This window comes from Prionailurus bengalensis, chromosome D3, assembly GCF_016509475.1.
Source record: "Prionailurus bengalensis isolate Pbe53 chromosome D3, Fcat_Pben_1.1_paternal_pri, whole genome shotgun sequence".
Classification (NCBI taxonomy): domain Eukaryota; kingdom Metazoa; phylum Chordata; class Mammalia; order Carnivora; family Felidae; genus Prionailurus; species Prionailurus bengalensis.
The window spans coordinates 53,079,192-53,106,139 of record NC_057356.1 but is presented as its reverse complement, the minus strand read 5'-3'; the positions used below and the strand labels follow the sequence as shown (position 1 = coordinate 53,106,139).

The 26,948-nt window shown below is 36.9% G+C and overlaps 2 protein-coding genes across 3 annotated transcripts in view; one reads left to right on the top strand and one right to left on the bottom strand.

Annotated features, from left to right (window-relative positions):
* The window catches only part of DSC1 (desmocollin 1), a 349,862-nt gene that overhangs the window by 74,045 nt on the left and 248,869 nt on the right, over positions 1–26,948 (top strand). The window lies entirely within an intron of this gene.
* Positions 1–26,948, bottom strand: part of DSG4 (desmoglein 4) — a 47,237-nt gene that overhangs the window by 6,877 nt on the left and 13,412 nt on the right. Inside the window, exons 2-14 of the mRNA XM_043558528.1 lie at positions 25,083–25,118; positions 23,441–23,572; positions 21,626–21,781; positions 21,179–21,323; positions 18,834–19,000; positions 18,430–18,564; positions 17,239–17,424; positions 11,032–11,303; positions 9,681–9,820; positions 7,591–7,809; positions 3,785–4,090; positions 839–978; positions 623–686 (exon numbers count right to left, since the gene is read on the bottom strand). Of these exons, the coding sequence (XP_043414463.1) occupies positions 623–686; positions 839–978; positions 3,785–4,090; positions 7,591–7,809; positions 9,681–9,820; positions 11,032–11,303; positions 17,239–17,424; positions 18,430–18,564; positions 18,834–19,000; positions 21,179–21,323; positions 21,626–21,781; positions 23,441–23,572; positions 25,083–25,118 (2,098 nt within the window). The remainder of the gene's footprint in view (positions 1–622; positions 687–838; positions 979–3,784; positions 4,091–7,590; positions 7,810–9,680; positions 9,821–11,031; positions 11,304–17,238; positions 17,425–18,429; positions 18,565–18,833; positions 19,001–21,178; positions 21,324–21,625; positions 21,782–23,440; positions 23,573–25,082; positions 25,119–26,948) is intronic.

Here is a 26,948-nt window from a genome sequence, read left to right as displayed (position 1 = left end):
TTCAGTGTATTATTAGAAGACCATATTTGCTGCTTTTTCTTTTCTCTTATTATTATTATTTTTGAACAGCTTTATTACAAATAATGGCTCCAGTAGCTGTCTGTGCAAGGCACTGTTCTAATGTATATTTTTAATGTATATATACATATTTTTATGTACATGTATATGTGTATATTTTGTGATATATATTATATAAGTTATTTATAGGTAACTTACATAATATATAGTAAGAATATTATATATCATACATAATATGTATATATGTCTGTGTATCGCTCTTTACAGGGACACCTTGAAGTAGGTGTTATCATAAACTAAGTCTCAAAGATAAGGAAATTGAGGCCCAGAGAGGTTAAGTGCCTGCCCAAGCACATAGCAGGGGATCAAACTCAAACACTCTGGTTCTAGAGTTTGCCTTTCAAATTGCTATGCCATACTCCACTGCCTGTAGTTTAAGAAAAGTAAAGCGATGACTTCAAACATGTTACTTGCCCTCTCATTATGCTATCATCTAAAAGTATTGGCAGATATACTGTTTTTTTAAAGGTACTTATACATGAAATTAATCAGGTTAAATAATTTTGCAAACTTTAACAAGAAACAGATTTTGGTGTCCACTGACCAGAAGAATCTATACGATCCTGGGTATTAGAGGCTGTCATTGGTACACATATATTTGACACATCCTGAAAAGAAAAAGAAACATTTTTAAAATAAATGCTTTATGTTAAACACATAACAAATGACATAGTTTTCTTCCTGTGTGTCGTACAATTATCAAGACATGCTCGCTTGCACTGAAACCCCACCCCGCTCTGGACCATGGCCATCCACTCACCCTGTCCTCCGGGCGGGCCCCTTCTATCCCCCAGGCCTGCATCACTCCATCTCCCCCCTCTGGCACGGGAGCAAACCTCGTCCCCAGGCCTTCGGGCTGTCTTCGTTTGCAGCAACACATGAGGAGCAGGAGGGGCGCCACTGCCCAAGAAAGTGGATAGAGACTTAACACATTGTTGCTCAATTTAGGAAGTCACTGAATATATCATTTTTTGAAACATGTGGAATTATATTTAGAACCAAAGGGATGAATACAAATATAAGAAAGCATCAGTTCTCCCTGAAGAGTTGAATATATAGATCCATGTTTATGAATACAAAACCACCAAATCACATAGACTTTTAGAGCTGGACTGAAAGGAATTTGGGATTATGTAATCGGAGTTCTCTACTGATAGATTAGAAAAATTAGGCCCTTTATACCCTCTATTCCAAGACTCCTAACTGGCTGCTGGCAGATCCAGGATTCTGATTCCTAGTCCCCCATGTGCACGCATGTGCATTTATATGTGCATATGCGTGCACATGTAGTCATCTGTATATGTATATGTATTTGCAAGCCTGTGTACACATATGAATAAATATGTACTTATCTCCAAGAGCATGTGTATAAGTGCAGGTGCCTATATATATATATATATATATATATATATATATATATCGACTATGTCTGTGGATATGTGTATGTGTATATGTATATACATATATATACTTATACACATATATTTGCAAATCCATATAAAAACTGATATACACAAATCCGTGTAACCAAACATCATATATACACTATAAGTTAAATACATAATCAGTATATGTAATCAAAAGGATTGAATACAGGTTTCAGTTATAGGACCTAGAAATAGGACTCTTCCTCCACCCTTATATTTACACTTAAAACCAACCACATATCACCCACTAAATTTAATTGAGCTATTTACATTTATTTTAAGATCTTGTATATAAAATATAATGGAAACTTTACTTCAGTTCTACACTTTAATCCAGAAATTTACACATTTCTTCAGTTTTCTAAGATTCTAGAATACACTCAGTTTAGTTCTTTGGGTCTCCTCTAGTTGTTTTTTATACTTTTCAAATGCCCTAGTATAACATGCATTCCACTGAGTTAATTACAGGTATGGAAGAAAAAATGTCAAAGCTGCTAAGTCAGCGCTTTTTGCTGATTTCCCTGAAACAGTTAATCTCACTCAGAGCAAACATCAAAAGTCTTAAATGAAGGCCCTTTGAGAATATAAGTTTTGGGCAAGGACCTCTCCTCTCACTATCACACTGCATGCCCCCTCCAAAACACAGCCTGGGCTTCTTCACTGAGAACCGATGACTTTGTCCAAAAGGGTCTTCCCCTCCTATTCTACAATCAACTTAACAACTCTTGTGCTTTCTTAGCCTGATTAAGGAACAGTCGTGAAATTTTGAGTGCTAGTCCACTGGGAATGTGGCTAATTCTGGGTGTTTATCCCTGAACTACACATTAGCTTCATTAGAGGGCTTAAACATGCCACAACTTGGGTCTCATTTTGAGTATTCCTGCTTGAACATGATTAATTAAAAGACCTCCAATGATTCTAATGTGCAGCTAGGATTGAGAACCTCTAGCTTAATTTTTTTTAATGTTTATTTATTTTTGAGAGAGAGAGAGAGAGAGAGAGCGAGAGCGAGAGAGCATGAGCAGGGAGGGGCAGAGAGAAGGAGACATAGAATCTGAAGCAGGCTCCAGGCTCTGAGCTGTCAGCACAGAGTCTGATGTGGGGCTCGAACTCACAAACTGCGACATCATGCTCTGAGCAAAAGTCAGATACTTAATTGACTAAGCCACCCAGGCACCCTGAGACCTGCTGGCTTAAAGGCAAACTGATACCTCGACTCATCTGCTCTTGTCACGTTCTGGGAAAATATCTCCAATATCATTATGATAATCACTCATGATCTTGGTATTATCTTACAAATTCATATTATTTTAAGAAATAAAGTTTGCCCAAAGTCATTTGTTATTTTTTCATTCCTCAGAATGATAATGTTTTAGTTTGTACTTACCTATTGAAACATGCTAATGTTTTAGTTTGAAGGATTTAGTCAAATTGGATTGTAGAATCCAATTTTTGATTTCCACAAAATCTGAAGTATTGGGGCGGGGAAGTAAAATGTGTTACTCCTCTGAGGGCCTACATGTTTTAAAACATGGTAGGGAGAGGAGGACACTTTTTGAAATGTTTGCATAGGGACTTCAACATCCCTGTGACCATGGTCCTACTTGCAGACACTCTTATCAAGAGTCCAGAGGCTAATTCTCTCTTCTAGGCTCTTCTCCCTGCTTCCTGTTATACCAGAATGAACAGGTCACCTGATCTCACACAGCCTCACTGGTTTCTCATTGCCTGTGGACTGAAGCCCAGAATGTTTGGCTTATCATGAACATTCCTGCAGACGGCTCCCAGCCTACATTTTAGCCTGTCAACTTCCTGAGTGTTCTATGCCCTACCACCCCTCTCCCTGTTTATGATTGGGTTATTCCTTTCAGATTTCCCCAGATACCATCCTCCTTCTAAGAAAACCTTTAGCTTTTAGGGCCTGGCTTGAAGCCACCTTCTCCATAAAGACTCCCAACCTTCCCACTTGGACTTGATTGCTTCTACCTCTCTGAATGCACTTTGCTGAATTTTTCATTTTAGGATTGACTCTATGTTTTGCTATATTATATTTAGGAATTTGCTTGTATTTTTTCATCTTTATGACCCTCACTGACTCTAACTGTAACTATTGAACAAGCACATGCCCTTATTAGCCCCATTGTTTACTTCCAAATTCCCACAAGAATTGCTATAGATACCAAAAAGAAATGGCCAAATGAACCTAGGCATCCCAGTGAGCCTGGTTACATTCTTATTTTGAAGAAGTGCTGAAAAGGGAGATCGAATCCAGTACTTACAAAGCAGTAGTAAGAGTCCCAGGGCAATCATGCCAATCCCTGTTGGTCCAAGACCAACATTTGAACCTTCAATTTGGTCTTCAGTGATGGTCCCATCTATATCACTGGTAACCGAGCTGCCATCCCCTGTGTTGATGCCTGTGGTACTAGAGTACAAACATATGTGGTTGTAGTCACAATCACAGGCCTCTAACTCCACAATCTGTGGCAATTCACATGCTCTGTTAAAGCTGTCCTTCACGATGATTGGGATTTGGTAAACTGTGGCGTATAAAAGCTGCTCAGCCGTCAGGATTGCAGAAGTAGCTGAAAAGAAAGAGAGGAAAAAGAAAATAAATTGGAATTCCTTGGAATAATGCTTCCTAATACCCAAGACTAACCCAGGGCCTGAGTTTTTCATACTCTCTTAGTCATATGGCATCCTATACTTAATTTTTAAACATTTATAATGAGTTGTTCAATACTTTTTGCTGCTTAATTCTTTCTTTTTTTTTTTAAGTTTATTTTGAGAGAGAGAGAGAGGGAAAAGCAGAGAGGGAGGGATAGAGAGAATTCCAAGCAGGCTCCACACTGTCAGCAGAGAACCAGGCACGAGGGCTCAACACTACGACCGTGAGATCATGACCCGAGCCAAAGTCAAGAGTTGGACACTTAACTGACTGAGCCACCCAGGCATCCCTGAATTGTTATTTCTATGAAGCAGGCTGGGATCCTGTTGCTTATTTCCAAAACAACAATATTTGTCATATTATGTGTACTCAATAAATATTTGTCCAGTGAATGAAGAATATTGAGTTGAAAGGAAATATTGGAAGTGTTCTATTTAGGATCACAGTTTGCAAATACCCTCCTGAAGACTATTGTTTATCTTATTCAAAATCGCTGTCCTATCATTTAAATTTAAATTATTCCAATAACTATTTTCCTAATTCTTTGTTACCATTGCCTATCAATTTGTATAGAAACTATTGTTTAAAACATAGGTTGAAATTTATTTATCAACCCAAGGAGGGCTTAGAGATGATTAAGTGTACACCTAAATCATGAATATTAATTGATTAATCCATAACATGCAATAATTATAGGTATTATTATTTATTAATTTCATTTAGCTATATGATAAGCCAGCTATGTCTACCAAAATATAGCCTATGCACAAAGAGTTGAATGAGGTGATGCCATAGCACATTAAGTGAAAGTTTATTCCTTTCTTTAACACCAACATTGAAACAGGACTCTAGGAATATTCTCTCCAATGTGATTATATTTTTTACTGGCAAATCTATTATATAATTTGAATACCTTTACAAACCTCCACATAGAACCTTTTTTTTCTTATATTTTTACTCATAATATGTAGGATCTTAATGAGGAAAAAGTGGTTAGTACTTGTTATTTACCAATGGGATATTGGACTTCATAGGAAGGGTGAATTCAAAGTTGTCTTGATTTTTGTTTCTTTTTTTTTTAAACTTTATTTTTATTTTTTAAAATTTACATCCAAATTAGTTAGCTTATAGTGAAGCAATGATTTTAGGAGTAGATTCCTTAGTGCCCCTTACCCATTTAGCCCATCCCCCCTCCCGCCATGCTCCAGTAACCCTCAGTTTGTTCTCCATATTTATGAGTCTCTTCTGTTTTGTCCCCCTCCCTATTTTTATATTATTTTTGTTTCCCTTCCCTTATGCTCATCTGTTTTGTCTCTTAAAGTCCTCATATGAATGAAATCATATGATTTCTGTCTTTCTCTGACTATTTCACTTAGCATAATACCCTCCAGTTCCATCCACATAGTTGCAAATGGCAAGATTTCATTCTGATTGCCCAGTAATACTCCATTGTATATATATATATATATATATATATATATATATATATACCACATCTTCTTTATCCATTCATCCATCAATGGACATTTGGGCTTGCCCTACTTTGGCTATTGTTGATAGTGCTGCCATAAACACGGGGGTGCATGTGTTCCTTCGAAACAGCATACCTGTATCCCTTGGATAAATGCCTAGTAGTGCAGTTGCTGGGTCACAGGGTAGTTCTATTTTTAGTTTTTTTGAGGAAACTCCATACCGTTTTCCAGAGTGGCTGCACCAGCTTGCATTCCCACCAACAATGCAAAAGAGATCCTCTTTCTCCACATCCTCGCCAAAAGTCTTGATTTTTAATGGGGTTACTTTAATGTGCTTAACTTTTTAAAATATTGAAATGATTTTGTGGAAAAGAGTCAAAAGGTTTTATTATGAAAACAAGTTGCCTAATTTCCTCTTTTGACTAAGTGCTTAATGGTGGTCTGTTTTCTGGCATCATCTTAGGGTTTCTCCATTCTACGAATGGAAAAGCTTAGTGGCCTCGGGAGATGGGAAGTGTTTCCTCTCTGAGGACTGACCCCTCTAAAAATCTTTAACTGTTGCCTCAAATGAATATGAGATTAGGGAGCTATTGTAGCCCAAATGAGGTCCTCTTAATAGCATTTCATTTCTATGTATATTTAACATCTCAGGGAAATAGAACCTAAGGTATGTAAAACGTTATCTTCTCTGAAATTTACTTTCATTTTATTTTTATTTTTATTTAAAAAAAAATTTTTTTTTCAACGTTTATTTATTTTTGGGACAGAGAGAGACAGAGCATGAACGGGGGAGGGGCAGAGAGAGAGGGAGACACAGAATCGGAAACAGGCTCCAGGCTCTGAGCCATCAGCCCAGAGCCTGACGCGGGGCTCGAACTCCGGGACCGCGAGATCGTGACCTGGCTGAAGTCGGACGCTTAACCGACTGCGCCACCCAGGCGCCCCTACTTTCATTTTAAAAATCAATTTCAGGCATTTATTTTTACATAGCAACAGTTAGCAAAAACATACATATTACTTGGGTATCTTTACTCTTTAAGTACTTTGGTGTATGTATTTCCTTGTATCTAAATTCTCACATAATTCTTTTTTTTAATTTGCAAATTTTTTATTTTTTTAAGTTTTGTCTTTTTAAAAAAATTGTTTTTGATGCTTATTTTTGAGACAGAGAGAGACAGAGGATGAGTGGGGAAGGGGCAGAGAGAGAGACACGCACACCAGAATCTGAAGCAGGCTCCAGGCTCTGAGCTGTCAGCACGGAGCCCAATCCGTGCTGAGCTCAAAAACCGTGAGATCATGACCTGAGCTGAAGTCAGACACTTAACCAACTCAGCCACCCAGGCGTCGCAATTCTCCCATAATTCTAATTTTAATTCCGTGTGTACTACACCTTAATAATATATATGTACTACTGTTTGCTTAACGATTCTTCTCATATTGAGCAATTCGGATTTAAATTTTACCTTTACAAAGAGTCTGAGCTCATCATTATTTCTAAAAAAAAATTCATTGAACTTATGTGCATTGATCTTATGATATTAGAAAATATGTAATTGTATCTATGGGATACTTGAGTTGCAGAAACTTTTAAGTGATTTGCCTGAAATAATTTAGAGTAGGGAATTACGACATATGGTGAGTTAGTGAAGGACTCTATTTCAAACTGTTCAAATATTGGTTTAGCACACCATATAAAATGCCAAATAAACTGATATTTACATACTAATATTTGTAATTGCAGTATTGATAAAACATGTTTACTTTTATTTCAGTTTAAAATTTTTCCAAATATCCTAAGTGTGAATATGAAAGATTTTCTCATTTAATATTAATATGGCAAGAATCTTAGAAACAGAGATAGAAAGTATTACATAACTTGCCTAATTATTTGGTAATTGTTTTTGCTTTTGGTCTTAAAGTTTGAGCAAGTTTGGATTCCACTTACCATTTATTGATCTGATATCCCATAAGTCAGCTGTCCCTGGTGGCTGATCAGCCACACAGAAGGTAAAGGGAGCCCCATAAGAATGATCATAAACAGAGATAAGGATCGATGGAGAGGCAATGCAGATGTATTTACTTTCAGCAAAAATGACTGGACAGTAATCATGAACATCAGGAACTTCGATACATATGGTTCCTGTTGCTGTTTTCCCAGAGCCATCTGAAATAGCAAAGCATCACGAGTATTGGGGTAAATGGTGTCAGGGAGAAAATCCTTTCTTATATTCTATGATGATGCCACAACATAGAGGAATAGCATGAATGACTCCTGAAGTGGTGCATGATGGGTTCCTGCTTACTTCAATGACCTGAAGCCACTCTTGTCTTTGCTCACTACCTTCCCGCCACACGGTTTCTTTTTAATTCTTGAAACAAATTTCTTCCTAACCCAGGACTCTTGTGCATTCTATTCATTCTTCCCAAAATGTTTTTCACCTCCATTTCATTCAGCCAACTCCTACACATCCCAAGATGCAAAATTAAATGTCCTTCAAAACAGGCTTACAGTTTCTAGTCTTATGCTGTCCCCATAAACAAGACTCCCAGTCCAGTCTAGAGCCTTCCATTCAGGATGCTGATTGATTTCTGTATTTGTAGGAAAATAACCACAATTGAAATTAAAGAATTGTCTGTATGCTTTTTCTTTCTGTTTCACTATTTATTTTAATTCCATCCATTAGATGCTATTTCTCTCTGAAATGGCACTTCTGAAAACAAATATAAATCTGTGAGCTTTTTTCCCCTCACCCATTCAAAACAAATGTTGGGTCAATATAGTTTATTAGAAGGGCAGAAGAGCAAGAAATTTGAATCTGGACTTTTAGTTCACTTTTCCATCCGGATGGCTTGTGCCTATGCAGATACTCTGCTTAGGCAAGTAAACAATAGCCCTTGTTTTAGCTTTCTGTTGATACATTTTGATAGTTTTTTTCTCCCTCTTTATCACTTGATGACTAATTTTTATTCTAGTTATCGAAGATATTCACATATGACCAACATGCAAAGATAGGCTGTAATCAACATGGTTAGAGTCCTTTTAAGGAAGTGGCTTTCTAGCATGCTGATAACAAATAAGACTATAATATTTCTATAACTGACGCAGGTGTTAGAAGTGACACAGAATGAAGACCAGAATGTACGGACTATAATGACTTGGGGATTATCACGGTTTCTTTTAAAATCTTTTACTGCCCATTTATCTTTTTCTTTGGCTACTGTAGAGCTCAGACATAAACAATGCAAACCTACAGTATCTATCTTCTATTAGGTGTATATCTAGAACACCTATTTTCTCTCTTCTTTTCTAGTTACTGACCTTTTTCTGTTTTGTTCTGTAGTAGCTGGTTTCCTAGGCACTGTTCAGAGAATGATTAACTATTGGTAAATAAATAAACTCCTGTTGCTATCACCAAAAAGGAATGCTTAATAGCTTTTCCCGTGAGAAGCAGCTCAGTTACAAGTTAGTTCAGTGCATCTGCTCTTATGACTTTTAATTTGGCTCTTCTATTTGGAATAATCTTGTGCTTTAACATCTTACTTTGGACATGTCTACTCAAGCAGCACTTACACAGGCCTCTCATTGTAGCTCAGTTTTAGTGGTTCTAAAATAACTATACTCTGGGACACTGACTTTCTCCTAGGTCATTCCCAAATGAACTTTGCATACACCTTGTAGTGCTTCCTTTACGTAAACATTCCTAACATACTCTGAAAGTTGGATGAAGCGTCTCAAGAAATGAGGCCAGAAGCAGAAATTGAATTTTATTTATAGACTTAAACTTTTATGCTTTCTGCTGTAAGCCACATACTGTTCTTTTTTGGAAGCAGGTAAAATAAATTATGCTTAAATGTAAATAATGGTATGGGTGGACTGAATTCAGTTCTTGATCTAAGGTATTTAGAACTCTCTGTAAGTCTTGCAGACACACTAAATATGTTATTTGAGTCAATCTAGTATAAATATTAGAATTACATTTATATTTAATGGGATAATAGTAATTTTATTGAAATATTGAAAATAAATTTTCTTACCATCTACAGCCAGGATCTCTGCTGTGTATATCCCATTGGTAATATATTTTGACTTCTTATCAAATTCCCTAGACAATTGTAGCTCACCAGTCCTTGAATCTACTTTTAACCAGCTGCCTGCATCATGTCCTATGATATACCTGTTTTTAAATAAATAAGTTCATCATTTGCTTATGTGAAAGTTAATGATTTTAAGTCACATGCAATGCATTAAACTTAAATATAGTATTTGTATGTTTTACAGTGATAATTGCCTTGGTTTATAAAATGTATATATATCAATAAAATTTTAGTGTTGAACATATTAATACACAGGTCCACAACAGAGTTTTAAAATTTCATAATTCTTACTCTTCTAGCTCTTAATATAATTGTTAGTAAAATGTATGAGTCTCTTTCAGGTTTGTTTATTGTAGCAATATCTACTGAGGGAATATACTTTATTCATTTTTACATGTGGTGCCCTTCGTTTTTCCTAGATTTTAAGGTGTATTAGTTTTAGGGTACCTTGCTGTTGGCCTGTTATGGGTTTTAGTATTATATAAATAATATAATATAATAATATAATGTATTCAAAATGCTCGACCTTATTGAAAGAAGATCTGGCCTCTGTACCAGGTACAATTTCAAGTGTCCAAGGCACTTATTTGACACATCCTTTTTCTCTATCCCATACTGATAGACTTCATAATTTTTGTTGTCTATCTATTTGTTAACCTATTAAGTAATCAAATTGTTAATATCAAAGTAATTTACAAATCAATAGACTGTTGACTCCAAAAATATTAGGAGGAAAGAAGAGAGACAAGGAAGGAGAATACACTTACATATTTCACTAGTCATTTTCCAGAATATTTTGTATAGATCTAATTCATGTATAATCTGTGTACCTAGTGCCTCTAATGCCTACCTTTCTACTTCTCCAGTTCTGAGTTTATACTCATCAAATTTCTGAAACACCTGTGTTTTAGTTTCTATTATCTTTTTTCTTCCTCTTAAGCTGGTGGTTGAAATTAGTCCCAGAGTCATTAGATAACAGGTTTTAAGGAAACAAGCAGTGACTCATCTTTTATGAGGTCTTATAGTTTACAATATGGTTTACTCAGCCTGGGGCCAGGGTGGTAACAACTGGCCACAAAAAGATCAGAGAGACTCAGGGAGTCAGAATCTCCTAGTAGTTCTTTGACCTTATAGTTGCTCCCTGTACACAATTACCATTCTAACCTTTTGGAGTCCATATTGCAAAACTCAAGACGTATTTCAACCCACATACACTAGTACATTCTATATGAACTAACACTGGACAAAACCACATTTTATCACTTTGATATGAGCACAGTATTTGTGGTACCTGACATTTGTTGCAGGATTCCCCGTGTCCATATCTATAGCTGTATATGTGCCAAGCACATAATTCAATAAGGAATTTCCTTTTATTCCTTCTCGAATACTGAAGGTCATGGAATTCGGATGAAATGTGGGTCCTTCTCTCACATTAACAACCTGAATTCTCACAGGGGTTGAGTGCATTCGGAATTGAGAAGCAACTGAGTGGTGAAATTCAGCTTGGTTTTTAACTCCAATACTAAGATGAATATTAGGCATTTGTTCATAATCCAGCATCTGAAATGATAGAAAGTAAAAAACTCTGAAAAGACAAAAGAGCTCTCTTTTGGTAGAATAAGTAGCCATGATAAGAAAGCAACATGCTAGAGTGAATTCCAGGAGTTATGTTATTCAGATTTTGAATTGATAAAACGTTATTAATTACTGCATTAGACACTTCAGACATGTTATTCCCTTTATCTATTGGCATAAGCAGGTATATAGGTCATTTATACCTACACAGGTCATTTGGGCCTGTGACTTAGGTTGGACTCAGACTTCTTATATAAAAACCCTGAAGTCAAAAATGATTTCTTTCCAAATGAGAAAAATGAAAAATAAACTTAGAATGAAATAAAACAATGTTCACAACTGGTGAATGAATAAATAGGACCCAGGTTTTCTTTGTAGAATTCACATCTAAGAAGCTCTTGAAATCAGCAGAATAAGGGAGCTTTATTAGTATAGTTGAACATGTAATTTAAAAAAAAATGAGGCAAACAACTTCTAAAGGAGAATTCATGATTATTATATGCAGCCCTAAACTATAATTTAGTTGTGCTGGGTCTGGTGGACAAGAAGATTTCTTCAAAGGGCACATTCAAATAAGCAAATAGCTTTCCCAGAGAAAAGTCACCTTTAAAATGGGTTGTTTGAATAAAAGGTGAATGGAATCTTTTGATCCCGAATGATTGATGTGGTGACATGAAAAGTCACCACCAACAGTTCAGCATAAAGCCGATTGTGAATTGTGTACTAAAAAAATGGATTTTCAGTTGGAAGAGTTCCCTCTTATACAACAAGTGAAAAAGCAGTTGTGAAAAAGGGAGTCCTGGACAAAGATTGTTTAGAAGTGTTCCGGAAGATAACGTAGCATCCCTTATATCACATTTGCCAACCACAGTAGTTGACATAACAATGCCATCAATAAGACCCTGAGGTAAATCTCTGCTTCTCAAGGAAATTCTATGACATCATAAATATTTTCTCAGTAAATTTTAGTTAATTTCTTCACAAGAGCTAATAAGATGGAAATAGTCACAGGAATTCAGTTAGGTCCTTATTTGGGACTGGCTCACTATGATTTACTTACATTTCAGCTCAAATCCTTCAGTTTTGGGATTTTGAGTCTTCTGTACATCTGTCCCCTCCCTGGTCCACACAATGCCTAGCACAGAGCTGACTATGAATGGTGTTCTCAAAAATAGATTTTCAACCAGAAGAGACCTGTCTTCTACAACTCAGTTTTTATTTTCTAGAATTCCACACTGTCTTTAAACAAATGAAAAATCTGAATTCTTTTTTTCAGGTAGAGAAATCTCTTGGAGTTTTTGGTGCATACACACGTATGCGCTCTTTGTTAGAATAGTTCTTTCCCTTTTGAATAGAGGGTGGGGGAGAATATTAATATGTGTATAATGTTGTGTCAATTACAGATGTTCACAGAATATGGTGTAAGGAAATTGGTTGGGGGGCTAATCTTCCCTCCAGTAAGGAAGATAAAAAGCAGAGGAAAGACAGAAAGCCTCTCTAATATTCTTTGCAAATGGGATCTTTTATCAAGAGTTTTGCGATTGTGCAGAGGTCAGGGTTGTGCAAAAAGCAATAAAAACAACTACGAGTCTCTGCTTGGAGTTAGAAGAGAGAGGCTGGAACGAATCAAGTTTCTGTGGTTGAAGACCTGACTGAAGAATACTCATAAAGGATATGCTGATATGTGTTAAAAGGGTGGAGCTAGTCTTAGAGAGTCTACAGGGGGCTCAGGAAGGGCTCAGAATGAAGATGATCCATCCAGAAATAGATTTGGCTTCTGGCAGATTTTTTTGCTATTTAAAAAAAATTTTAAATTTTTAAAATTTAAAATTTTTAAATGCTTATTTATTTTTGACAGAGAGAGAGACAGAGCATGAGTTGGGGAGGGGCAGAGAGAGGGAGACACAGAATCCGAAGCAGGCTCCAGGCTCCGAGCTGTCAACACAGAGTCCGATGCGGCTCGAACTCACGGACCATGAGGTCATGACCTGAGCCGAAGTTGGACGCTCAACCGACGGAGCCACCCAGGCGCCTCAAAGAAGTTAAGCTGTTAGAGTCTCCCATGCCATTTTGTATGTTTGGTTTTGGTGTTGGTTTAGGTCAACATGACCCTGCTATTTCTCAGAGGGGATGCTGGTTCATTTTAGAATTAAGTATGGAAAAAGGTAGATCAGCAGTGTGTATACAAAACAGGCAGTTTTTCCATGGCAATTCCCCATGAGGGAATTGTTAAATATCTGCCAGGGTGTGTATGTTCTCCTGCAGGGCACATGCAGTTGGGAAGGGGCACAGAGGTGAACAGAGGGAGATGTCTGAAGGTACTAGTTCTTGCTTCAAACTTGTTTGACTGGCCCCGGATTACACGGGGAGGCACGGAGGGGGCAGTTAAGTATGACTTTGGAATCAGAGAGCTCTGGTTGGATCTTGTCTTTGTCATTTGCCACCTGGCTGAACTTAAGGCAAGTTAGTTTTCCTCTTTTGATTTTGTTTCACTTTCTATAAAAAAAGAATCAAAATATTTTTCTCCCAGAGTTGTGACGGTTTTAAAACCTCTGTATACATAGTATGACTGACTAGCTGGTGTTTAGTGACTGCTTAATAAACATTAGTTAAAATTATTATAAAAATAGAGAAGCAATATTTCTTTGTTAGAATTCCAATTGTAATATTTTGCTTGTCTTCTTAGTGTTGAAGTGAATGTGTATACACACACACATATTATTTGTTAGTATTTCTGTATACATGTACTGATAAATAGTGAAAAGAAGTTATTATTGACAAGAGAGATTTTTTTTTACCTTCTTAAAGATTTTCTCTTGTTAAACTCCAAGTTCCTTGAGAACAAGGACCATGTCTTAGTCACCTTCATATCTCTAGCACATAGCAGTTCTCAATCCTTAGACTAAGAAAAGGGTTATAGAAAGCTCAGTCAAAAGCCCATGACTAAGAGGCCAGTTTCCATGAGGTTAAATAGCAGCTTGAGTGAAAATGGAGAGGGTACAGGACATTAGTGACCTTGTTCCAAATGCCAAATTCTGGAACTCGACACATATGTTCTCTAAATACATAGTTGTGGCTAAGTCCTGAAATACATACTGAGGCTTTAAATATCATTTTAATTAGCCTTTCCATATTATTTTGATGTTTTTAAACATACTTTTCCTGCTTTCTTTTTTTAAAATTATTTTTTAATGTTAATTTATTTTTGAGAGAGAGAGACAGAGTGGGAGCAGTGGGGAGGGGCAGAGATAGAGGCAGACACAGAATCTGAAGCAGGCTCCAGGTTCTGAGCTGTTAGCACGGAGCCCGACGGTGGGCTCAAACTCACAAACTGTGAGATCATGACCTAAGCTGAAGTCAGATGCTGAACCGACTGAGTCACCCAGGTGCCCTTCTGCTTTCTTTAATGGACTTGAGAAGTTATCATCCAGGAAAGAAAGATAGACACTGCATAACATCTAATACTGTCTTGACCAATTTTTCATGAACTTAAATTTCCCATAGTTGTGTGTGTGTGTGTGTGTGTGTGTGTGCGTGTGTGTGTGTGATGAACTGAGTATATTTAAGAAACCCAAAACCCTTTAGCTCTCACAGAAGACACATTACATAAGTAATAGTGCATTGCCCGCATTCTGAACATGTCTCCTTTTTCAGTTTTATAATTTTTTAGAAATTATGAATTATACAGTCAAGCTTGGTGACTCGCATTTGGGTGAGAGCCTCACCATCCTCAATTTTTTGTGAGTTTCTACTATCTTCTGAACTCTGGGCCGGATGCTAGGAATGGAAAGGTATTTAGATCAAGTTGTTTATATGCAAAGCTCTTACTATGTCTTTTAGTAGTTTCAGACAGACCAAAAGCAAAGAACAGTGACATGCTATAAGATAAGAAGCTAAGTCAATGATTAAGATGGTAAGAAGATGGGTAAGAATTATCTGACATGTCTAGATCTTGATTTTTAACTGAGATGCAAGGTTGAACAAATTCTATCCCTGAAAACAAACTTGACTGAATATTCAGAATTTGATAAGATGGTAAGTGACCTTTTGTGTCTCTTTTTCTTATCTATGTTAATTTGGCAATGGCTGTTTTTCTTGTTCCCTCATTTCCATTTTTACTGCTATTGTCTTAAATCAGGTTATTACCTTAGGACTCAATTAATATAATAATTATTTTCTTAATTTTATTCTTTCCAGAGTTGAGCTTATAGTGTGACTGCTATTGAAAAAAAATCCCCAAACTTTTCTTGGCCTATAAGTAGGGATTAATAAAGATTTTTGGTTAAGAGCAGAGAGTAAATAGTTTAGGCTTTGGAGGTCATATACAGTTTTTGTCTTAAACATTCAGCTCAGCCATTGGAGTGTGGAAACAGTCATAGAAAATAGTGAATGAATGAATGAGTGTGGTTGTTTTTTAATAACATTTTATGTGCAAAAAGCGACTATAGCCCATGGGCTATAGTCTGCTGACCTATGGCCTCAAGCAATGTTTCTCAAACAGGAAAGCTCTGGTATATTCTTCGAGTCCTTGTGTTCTCTTAAGAAATTTTGAAATTTTGTGGGTTCATTTGAATGACAATCTTAGAAAGTATACATAGACATTTTCCATAATTTTGATTACAACCTCATAAATTAATACACTGCATGATTTCAGCGCTAGTGTTTTGTGGTAAAGTAGGAATACTTCAGTTGCTCTAGAAAATTGCAAACAGAACAGAAGGACTGTATAGAGAAATGATATGTTTGCATTAGAGGGAGGCTAAATGGCTTCCTGATATAAGGCAAATGGAATAAGGAAAACTAGTAACGGAATGAAATAATTACAGGTCACTATGTACCAAATTAAATGTGTGCATGTGTCTATCAGTATATACTTTCATAACTATGAGTTCTGTTTATGTTGTTTGTACTGATTTTGCTGAAGGAAAAAAATTAAGTTCCCCGATCACATCAATGTTAATTAAATCTTATTGGTTTGTAGTTTTAGTTGTGTCTTATTTGTAGTTTTAGATTTTATTGCTGTCGATAAGACAGATTAGATTTATTGCTCCATAAATCATAAAGTAGTTTAAGAAAAATTAATCGGTAGGAAAAAGTCAAGCCTTACATTCCAGTATTCAAGGTTCTCAGCAGACCCAACTCTAAGCATCATCTTCGCTCTTGCATCTCATTGTTTCCCTCATGAACATCTGATATAGCCCCCCAAATTGCTCGTGGTGTCCTGAGCATGCTTTCCTTTTCCTCCCCTCAACTTGTTTGCTCATTTCAGCTCCACATTAGCAATCTCAGTTGTAAGGTCTTGCTTACACCGTCTTCTCTGCATGAAACCTTTTCAGACAAACCCAACTCAGAAAGACCTCACCTCTTAGAAATTATTTCATGTTTCACCCTTTCGGCCATTAATTACGTTTAACATTATAACATCTGTACAAGCACTTCTTTGTTTTTAACTCGTCTTATTATCTAATTCAGGAGTACATGCCTTGTTTTCTTAACTAGATATTGGGCACTGTGAGAACAAAACAGCCTCCTTAATTCTTACTTCTCTTGGTAACAAAGAGCGTGTTGCTGAGCTGGAAGGCTCAGACCGATATAGTGAGCTAACTTAGGGCACTAGTCACCCAAGTAGTATTCAAGGTTATAGAATGTTTTTTTGGTAGCAAGATTCTGTCTGGAAGAGGAAATTAAAACTTCTTTAGAAGAAAATACTGCAGGGGCGCCTGGGTGGCTCAGTTAGTTAACATCTGACTCTCGATCTGATCTCACGATTGGTGGGATCGGACCCCTTGTGGAGTTCATGCTGGCAGCATGAAGCCTGCTTGGGATTCTCTGTCTCCTGTGTCTCTCTGCTCCACCCCACCTCAAAATAACTAAATAAACTTTAAAAAAAGAAGAAAATACTGCAGGTCCCAAACTGTACCTTGACGACTTTCAAAATGCCCTCATTGGTTCGTGGGTCTGTTTGAATATCGAACCAATTCCCATCATTTCCGGAGAGAATTAAATATTTTGCCAGCCAATTATCGGTGCCTTCTTCATCAAGATCAATTGCTTGTAATCGTATGAGCTCCGAATTTAGACAATTCTCTTCAATACTTGCTGAGTACTGAAAAGACATGGATCAAGTTTATAATCAATAAAGTTTCAAAGGAGGAAAGATATTTACTAATACATAATTACTAACAACAAACTACATCAATAATTTTTGCACCATTATTAAAGGCCACACATTTCAATTAGAAATATAAGAATAGGAATATAAGATAATAAAACTGATTTTCTTGTGCTGTGTGGGAAGTCAAGGTCAAACTGGCACTTTATTTTATTTTCCTTGCTTATTTTTAATTTTCCGTAAGTTAGTCCCTCCTTTTCCTGTGAGGGGTCAGATGACATTATCTTAGGCTTTGTGGGCCAGAGAGTTCAGCTACAACTAGTCACCTCCGCTGCTGTAAGATCAAAGCAGCCGCAGACAGCATATAAAGGGATGAGTCAAGTTGTGGTCCGATAAAACATTTTTTTTTTTTAACCAAAATAGGTGGCGAGCCAGATTTGGCTTTGCTATTTTCAATGTTATGCTTCTTTGTGCCTAAAATGAAGATGAAAGTGGGAAATGTTTGGGACTCCTGTAGAATTAATTCAGCAAACATCAGGCCTATAAAGATACATCAATATTGTTACATGATTCTCAGCATCAGGTTAATAAAATCCCACATTTCTTTAAGTAGAGAGTATGGAGGAGTTGGTCTGCGGCTTTCATAGATGCAGGTTGTACAGGATAGTGACTCAAAGGCAAGCATGCACTATTAAGGTGTATTACTATTTTGTAATGAAATACGATTGAATACAGTATCATTTTCGTTTGGCATACAACATAGTAAATCCATGTCTATAATGTGACATGATCACCATAATAAGTCTAGTTACCATCTGTCACCATACAACGTGAGTACAATATTATTGACTGTATGAGGTATATTATTATTATACTTAAGGTTTACACAGCAAAGCTGAGTCCATCCACACACATAACAGAACCAGGCTCACAAAGTAGCAGGAAAGCAAATCAGTTACTGACACTTAGGGGAAAAGGATTATAAAAATAACAACTTACGGAAGTTTTCTCCAAAGTGGGGAAGTTATCATTGACATCTAAAACCTTGATTCTACAGTCGCACTCAGAAGACAGTCCGTCTGCAGCTCCGTCTCGATCTGAGCCCCTTACCACAAGATTATACATACTGTGTTGCTTAAAATGAAAAAGAATTGTAAGCCTTAGACCACGTGTTGAATGAAACACGACACATTCTGAAATTGTTCCCCTAATTTCCTTTTATAATTTTATGTAGTATTTTAATATAATTTTTTTCTTCTTATAATTTTCATTCAAAAGTCATGGTTAGATTATTTTTCCTTCCCTTCTTTACACTGGAGGAAAGGCATACTTGGATCATTTCATCTTTGCCTTTTGAAAATTGAGTTCTTTATTTCTTATCATTCATTCATAGAAGGCTTTACCTCTCTGTCAAGGAAACTGGACATCGTGCGGACTTCTCCAGTGTACCTGTTCAGGATGAACATTGGTGCCCCTGCTGGCTCTTGAGAGATGATCTTGTAGGCTATTTTAGAATTCAGATGATTGTCTTCGTCTGCATCTGTGGCACTTAACTTTACAACCAGTGTGTCTAGAAATGAAGATGGAGGTGAAGAATGTTTGGGACTCTGCTGGGATCAGTTCAGCAAATCATCAGGCATAGGAAGAAAGAGTGGTTGGCCTTCCCTGAATTTTCTGTTTTAGTTTTCCACAAGAATGTATTACCATAATTTCAAACTACACCACTAATTGTAAAAATAATGGAATGGTGGTTTGCTCTATAAAATCCTTTAGTATATAAAGTACTTGCACTCCTTAAGTGACTAAATGGTAAATCAGGAGCAAACTAGAGTAATTGTTAATGTATGAAAAAGAAGTTCCATAGCCTTTATCATAAATCTGAAAAACCGATTTTGTCAATTTGTGTTTACAGTGGTCTTGTGACATTAATTTAAAATGCTTAAGTAAGAAAGATTATAGCTTGGGACACCTGGGTGTCTCAATCAGTTAAGCATTTGACTCTTGATTTCAACTCAGGTCATGATATCACAGTTTGTGGGTTTGAGTCCCAGATTGGGCTCCGTGCTGACAATGTGGAGCCTTGGGATTTTTTTCTCTCCCTTTCTCTCTGCCCCTCCCCCACTGACTCTGTGTCTCTCAAAATAAATAAATAAACTTAAAAAATAGAAAGATTATAGCTTAATTAAATTCAATGTTAAGCTTATTAATTGATCACCTATATTCTTTATTTTCATTCATCCAGAAAATGGAGAATTATTATTGGTTGCCTTGGAGGATGATAGCACTTAACTGAATAGTCAAGAACATATAACTATTGAAAAGAAGATTTGTCCACAGGAATAGAAAAAGTTGTTGATTATTCATAGGAACAAAGAACCAGCATCCTAGGCAATCCCCAAGGACATTAGCCCCTAGGACAGATTTTCCAGAGCTGGCTGGTCCCTGATGTTTTTCTGCCTCCCAGCCAGTTTTCAAAGTGAAAAACTAGTACAGAGAACCAGGGACCCCTTGAATAAAAAAGCCAGGTTTCATGGAGTTCATAGTCTATGAAAATATGCCCTGGCCCTGTGGTTCACTTGAGGGAGCATTAATAAAACTGCTAATCAGCCGCCAAGTGGACGTGGACGTAGACGTGGACTTGGGTGTCGGTTTGGAGGCGGGCTTCACCTTTCCTCCCTTCACCAAGTTATGCTGAAGTATGTTAGTGACGAAACCATGATGGGCTTTGGAGACGCTCTGGGGCAAAACCTTCACTTTACTTCTGTATGTCCTCTTCTCCTATGCTATAAAGCATTTTGTGTTTCTTATTTTCCACATCATTCTTTTGGGGACTCTGAAGAAGTTCTCCAGACACCCCCTCTTGACTCCTGCCTTTTTACCTCTTCTTTCTCTCCTCCAGTACTTCTTGCCTCTTTCCTCTTTTCCTCCAAACTTCTCCATCCTTCTTTCTTTGACTGTCCATTAGTACCTCTAGTTTGCTTTCTATATGTCTTTCTTTCTGAAATTCCTTTTTTATATTCCCTTTTTCAAATTTAATCTCAAGGTACACGTGCAGACATAGATATGAAAGAAAAAGGAATATTAGAGGATTGGGGAAAGCAAGGGTCAGAAGGCAAGGGAGGGGAGAACAAAGGAAAGTACCAACATAGGAAAAGCATAGAAAGGAAAGACATTCAGGAGAAGGGATAGAAAGAAGGAGAAGAGAGTATTGGAGCTGGAGATGGAATTAAACAGGATGGAAAAAGTGAAAAAAAAAAAAAGAGAGAGAGAATGTAATGTGGCTTGCCGTGTAGACTGTGAAGAACCAGAGATTATGCTTTGTGACCGACCTGATGGCTGCCGTAGGAGATGCACCCTCCGTCACTCTCTGATGTGCTTCAGCCCACAATTTGAGGGATAGATCAGCACAGAGACCTTTTCCATGCATGGAAAGCATCCATGGTTTCTTTTTCAGTTAACTCATTTGGTTTAAGTTAATCATGAACCAGTAATAATCTTTAAGAAAGGCTCTAAGCTCCTGCTAAATTACATGTACAAGGATCCTCCACAAACAAACAAGAGGATATGTAGCATTTTAGATATGATTTTTTTTCTAGGTCAGTTTTAAGTTAGAACTTGTGGGGCTTATTCAAAATACAAGTTTGACTTTTCCTGATCTTTAAATTACCTGTGTGTTCAGTCTCCTACAGCTTTAGAGGAAGAGAAATCGATGTGATAATAATGCGGAAAAGTAGTGTCATCCACTTACTTGCATCACTGTTTTCTTCAATGCTGGCTGTGTACACATTTTGGGTAAAAACTGGAGGGTTATCATTTATGTCCATAACTTTGACTCTAAGCTCAAGAGGTCTTTCTAAGTCTTCACCCCGTGAATTCAGAGCCCGGCAATAGATCTGTGGAGAGTTGAGGGAAAAACTGTCTCTTTCTATCAAAGGAAATTAAGTAACATGATCAAAACTATTTCAGGAAATATGCAAAGAAACAATTTGCTTAGTGAATTCAGACAGATTAAAGTTTATTAATTTAAACATTATCAAGACATTTGATGGCATATCTATATAACACTCTTGAACTATAAACTTATGTTTTCATACTCTTTTCATTGCTTTGGTCCCTTTGTTTGGCTTCAGCTTTACTGTGTTTTAAATAGGGAAGAAAAATAATATGCATAAGTTAAAACACTACTGTGACTTACCAAGAAAAGTGGGGTTATCTCTCTGTCCACCACTGAAGTGATGTTAATTTCCCCAGTCCGAGGATTAATGGTGAACACTCCGTAAGGTGGTCGATCAATTCCTACCCCAGAGATGCGGTATGTAATCTTCTGGTTCGCTTCACAGTCTGATCGGATCTATGAGGAAAATGGTTAGGATTGTGATCTTATTTAAAGCAGATAATGAACCGTGGCGTGTAATAGAATGAGAAGGGAATAGTTTTGTAGCCAGATGGGCTTTGGATTCAAACAAGGCACCATGATTTAGGCCTGTGTGACCTTGGAAAATTCACTTAACTTTGCCAAGCACCAGCTTATAATGGGATAATACCACTTACATCCTAAGTTTGTTGTGGGGATTGTATGAGGTAACATATATACACCACACCCCAATGCCTGGCATAAGGCACATACATGCTTGATGGGAGATTTGCTATTATTAATGGTACATTGTTCAATTCTCTGATTTTCTTTGCATATAAAGAGTTTGACAGAAGAAATCACCATCTTTAGTACTCATTGAAGGATCGTGTTATATTGACATGTACCCTGACTAGACTTTAGAGATTTAATCAAAATTATAGATAACTTAAGAAAACCACAAGAGAAATACAGTGTTTTGAGATACTGGGAATAATTTTATGAATTGAAACCTACCATATCACTCATCTGCCAAATAGAGTTTAGCAAATATTCTGCCATGTAAGATTTGTTTTAATAGTTTTATATCTATTGCTCATAAATTTGAACAAAGATAGTTTAAATTTTGGAATCTCACCTGTATACTAAAGATGAGAACATTCGGTAAAATACTAAGATTTGTTACCCAATACCCACAATTAAATAAAGACAACTGGAAACACAACTTGGAGTAGCTCCACTCTACTCCAGAGATCTTATTTATCTGGATGAAAATCCAGGAAATCCCCAAATGTAAATAAAAAGAAAAGAATACGCCATACAGTGAAGTAACATAAAGCTATAACTGTGAGTTGAAACAATAACAATTTAAATCTTTCCAAAAATTTCCAAAAATCGGAATACTCCTCTGACAGAGAATAATGTCTTCTTGAGTGGAGGTTGTATCTGTAATATCACTCACTGCTGATGCTTACTATAGATAGGTAAAACTTCATATAAACATGCAAACAATGTATAAATGTAAAGCTGTAAGGAGAGAATTCTGGTTGACTGCTCTGCTGTTTCACTAGTGGGGCAAGGCCAAGATGCCCCTTCCCAAGACCTAGTGAAACTGCTAACGTGGATCCCATCCTTCTTGGATCAATTTAGTACACTTTCTTCCCTTCACTCACCTTCCTTTTTAATTACCATTATTTGGAATACTTTTTAAGACTCTCCTAATTCTGGATATAGGAATCCAGTGGGAACTTTTGACACTTCCTTTCTTTCCTTTCTTGGAGAGAATTAATCAATACTGTAAACCTTTGATCTGGGGGAGGGATAGTCGGAAGATTATTACTACATGCATAAATTTTCTATAACATGTACCTATGACAGATAAGCAGGACACAAATGAACAGATAAAGCCCAGTTGTGCTGGAGATCCAGGTTTCTCTTCTAGGATCACTCGAAGACTCTCTGCTCTGTATCAGTTCCCACAAGGTAATATTCAAAACAGTGCCTCAGCAACATGAGCAAATGACTACCTGTCGCCCCTCTTTCCTAAGTCACTGTGGAGTAGTGAAGGCTGCAAATCCCTGAAATGTCTGAGGGCTTTCCTGCCCTGCAAATCATGTGTTATCAGCACCGCATACTCCTGTTCATTTCCTCACTTACTCTGGCAATCGGATTCCTCTTGGAGTTGTCCTCTCCTTCTCGACAGGCAGCAGCAAACTTGATCCACTCCCGCTTTTGTCTTCTGACTGTCTGCCATTTTGTAGTGCCATTTTCAACGTCTAATTCTTTCACCTTATGCAAAAATAGTTCACATTTTATACAGTGTTAGGACAGTTTTACTTAGTAAGGACATGTATTCAACATTGTAAGGTGCACCCAGAAGAAGCAAAGGTATTGAATTTGAGGAACAAAGAAAGTGTTCACTAATTCAAAACCCTTGGTGGGTGTAGCCTGGTCACTTGCCTACCTACTTCTTTTGGAATCATCTCACTTGTAACTGTATGATTCTAGTGAAACAAATTTCATTAGCTATGTGTCGTGCTCATAATGTGTTATATTGGATAATATGTTGTGTTTTTTTCTTTTTTTTTCAATCTTTCCTCACCCCTCTTTGGGCTGTGACCAGGCTTTCTGATGTCCAGAGTTTAAAAGATTGCTGGTGTTCCATTGAGTTCATCCTATGCAAAAGGAAAATTGTGCTGGTGGGTATGGTCACCTAAAAGAAGGAAGGGATTTTTCTTTTCTTTTGGTAATGACATCACTCTGGCTAAGCATCCAAATATATTATTGTAGGATTATAAGAATATTTTAACTGAATTGATGGTACTTGCAACAATCCCATGGATAACTACGTGTCTTCTCAATGGTGTCCATATTTATCCCTGCTTGCTATATGTTTTTCTCTTTGTGGTCTTATGTTACTATTGTTGGAGGAAGTCTAAGAATTTTAAAGTATTGAAGAGTTTAGAAATGTTACTACATGCATAAACATATTTGTATACATGCATAAATGTATGCATATATACATATATATAAATAAATTTTTAAGTGACTCCTAATATACTTATTGAGGCCTAAATGATTGTAATGTTTGTTTAAGCTAATGCTTCATTTAATTACCACTTTGGGGAAGGAAACGTTCCCTGTGAATGGAGCTTATCCTTTCAAGAACCAAAGCTCGTACACTTCCCCCCATTTTGATACAACTTCCTGAAAAGTACCAGAGATCTCTTCATCAACAGGATTAGAAAAGTAATTTTATTTTCTTCAATGATCTGAGATTGATCATGATGAAAGTTTAACTACTGTAAGAAAATAAAGCCCTCCCAGAGATCGAGGAATTTATTTCCTGAGTCCCACTCTTAATGGCACCGGATGCTCTGTTGTTCTATTGAGTTGTGATGACATATATAATATATATATAATTTTTATATCTTTCCCTCGCTGAAAGGAGGAAATTGACCATTGGTTGTCTTTCTTAATGGTGTAACTGTCTAAAAATCTTCTTCTCATTCTAATGTATTACTGTGCTTCTTTAAGTTGAGAAATGTATGAATAAACTACTAATACAGTTTGGAAAGTAGGAGTTACTATGACATTGAGTTGTTACAAACTATGCCTGAAAACATGGATATTTAGAAGTATGGGTTTGCCATTGCTATTTTAGTTTGGCAGAAGTTCTTTCTCTTACCTTTTACTAAGTGATTATGATTTTAGTATTCTGATTTTTGATATACGATGCATTAGAAAATTCCACTTTTCTTTCAATTTAAATTGAGAAAACAGTTTTAATATACATTACCTCAACAATAAATTCGCTGTTTACTTCTAGCACCACCTGTTATAGAAGGTACAACATTAGCAAAAAGTGCATAATTTAAGGGAAACTGTCATAAAACCATTGACAATCTTCTTTTGTTAATTCATTTCTTAAATCCACATTTTGTTAATAATATAGAATAAGCATGGGTAATACAAAATGAATAATACAGGCTCTTTGCCCTCCAAAGGCTTTTACACTTTTAGGGAAGAAAAACACATAATTACAGCAAGACAGGTTAGGATATATGCTTTAATGGAGGCACCGATGGGCTTGATGGATGGGTATAGCAGACAACTCAAGTGATCAAAGTGAATTTTGGTAAGGACTTGTAGGAGACTAGGGACTGAAAGGGCTCTCAAGGATGAAGCTGCTTTGATAAGAAGAATTGATAAAAAGGAAAATTTCAGCCAGAGTAAAACATGAACACAGGGCACTTTTGGATGTTCCAGAAATGATAAATAATATTATTAGCTGGAAAGTAGTAGTAAAGAGACATGGGAAACAAGGTTTGGAATCTCAGTTTGGAGACATATCATGAAGTGCTTTATGTAGCAGATTAAGGAGTTTGAACTTCATTGGATAAGAGAGTAAGAGTGACAAAAGTAGTGTGTGTAATACACAGCATCGATACAAAGGGTGGAATGTAAAGGAAAAGCACTTGAAGTCAAGACATGTAGGAATTAGCAATTGCTGAGGTAAGGCATACTTAGAACACCAACATCAGTGTTGAAGTGGCACTGGGAAGGAGAGAAGATAGAAACATTCCCAAAGAACTGGTAGGGCTTATGGACCATGGGATGCCAGGAGGGGAAAGGTCAGATGGTGTAAGCTTGGCTTTCACGGACAATTGGAGTGCTAGTCATAGAAACAGAAAATTCAGCAGGAGAATGTCACTGCAGTGAGAGGCTGTCTGATGTTCATTTTATTTTTGTAAATTTTTAATGTGATTCTAAAATTTGAGATAGATAGAAAAGCTAAAGAAGAATTTATCCAAACACGAGTGTTATTTGAAGTTAAAGGAAATATGGCTATTACATGCAATGGTGTAAGGTAAGTGAAGTAGGCAAGGAACAGAATCTTATGGAAAATGCTCATATCTGTGCAGGGTACAGAAAGAAGTCTAAAAGCAGAGGGCTCCAAGAGCCCAAGGGAATAGAGAATCAGGGGACCAGGCTGTGGCTGCAGAGCGGATTCTCTCGGTGTCAGAATGCTACAAAGTGGTGGTGATTGTGGTGGTTGTGGTGGGTCGACGAGGAAGCTGAGTTCAGAAAGGAGAGATTGGATAAGCAGGTGGAGAAGTAATAAGAGAGGCAACAGAATCTCTGGAGTGGAATGATAAGAGGTTAGACAAAGAGGGAATATTTGATGGTTAATGTGCATAGCAAGGTGAAGGAGAATGGGAACCGAGAAGGTCATGGGTCATTGCTAACTTTTGCTGGTGACATGCCAAATCATGGGAGTCAAGGAATGAGTTATTGAGAAAGTGGAAATAGTAATTGTAGATTACACTTTCAGTTAGGAGATAAAAGAAATGTGGGAGGTAAGATATAGTTTGAGGGGTTAATTAGATCAAGATATATTTTTTAAGTTTATTTATTTTGAGAGAGAGAGAGAGAGGGAGAGAGAGGAGGGGCAGAGAGAGAAGGAGAGAGAGAATCCCAAACAGGATCTGCGCTGTCAGCTGTTAGCGCAGAGCCCAATGCAGGCTCGATCCCATGAACCAAGAGATCATGACCTGAGCTGAAATCAACAGTTGGATGCTTAACTGACTGAGCCATCTCAAGGCATATTTTTTTAATGTTGGGAAATCATGACCAAATATACGATCTAAAGGCAGAGGAGAAG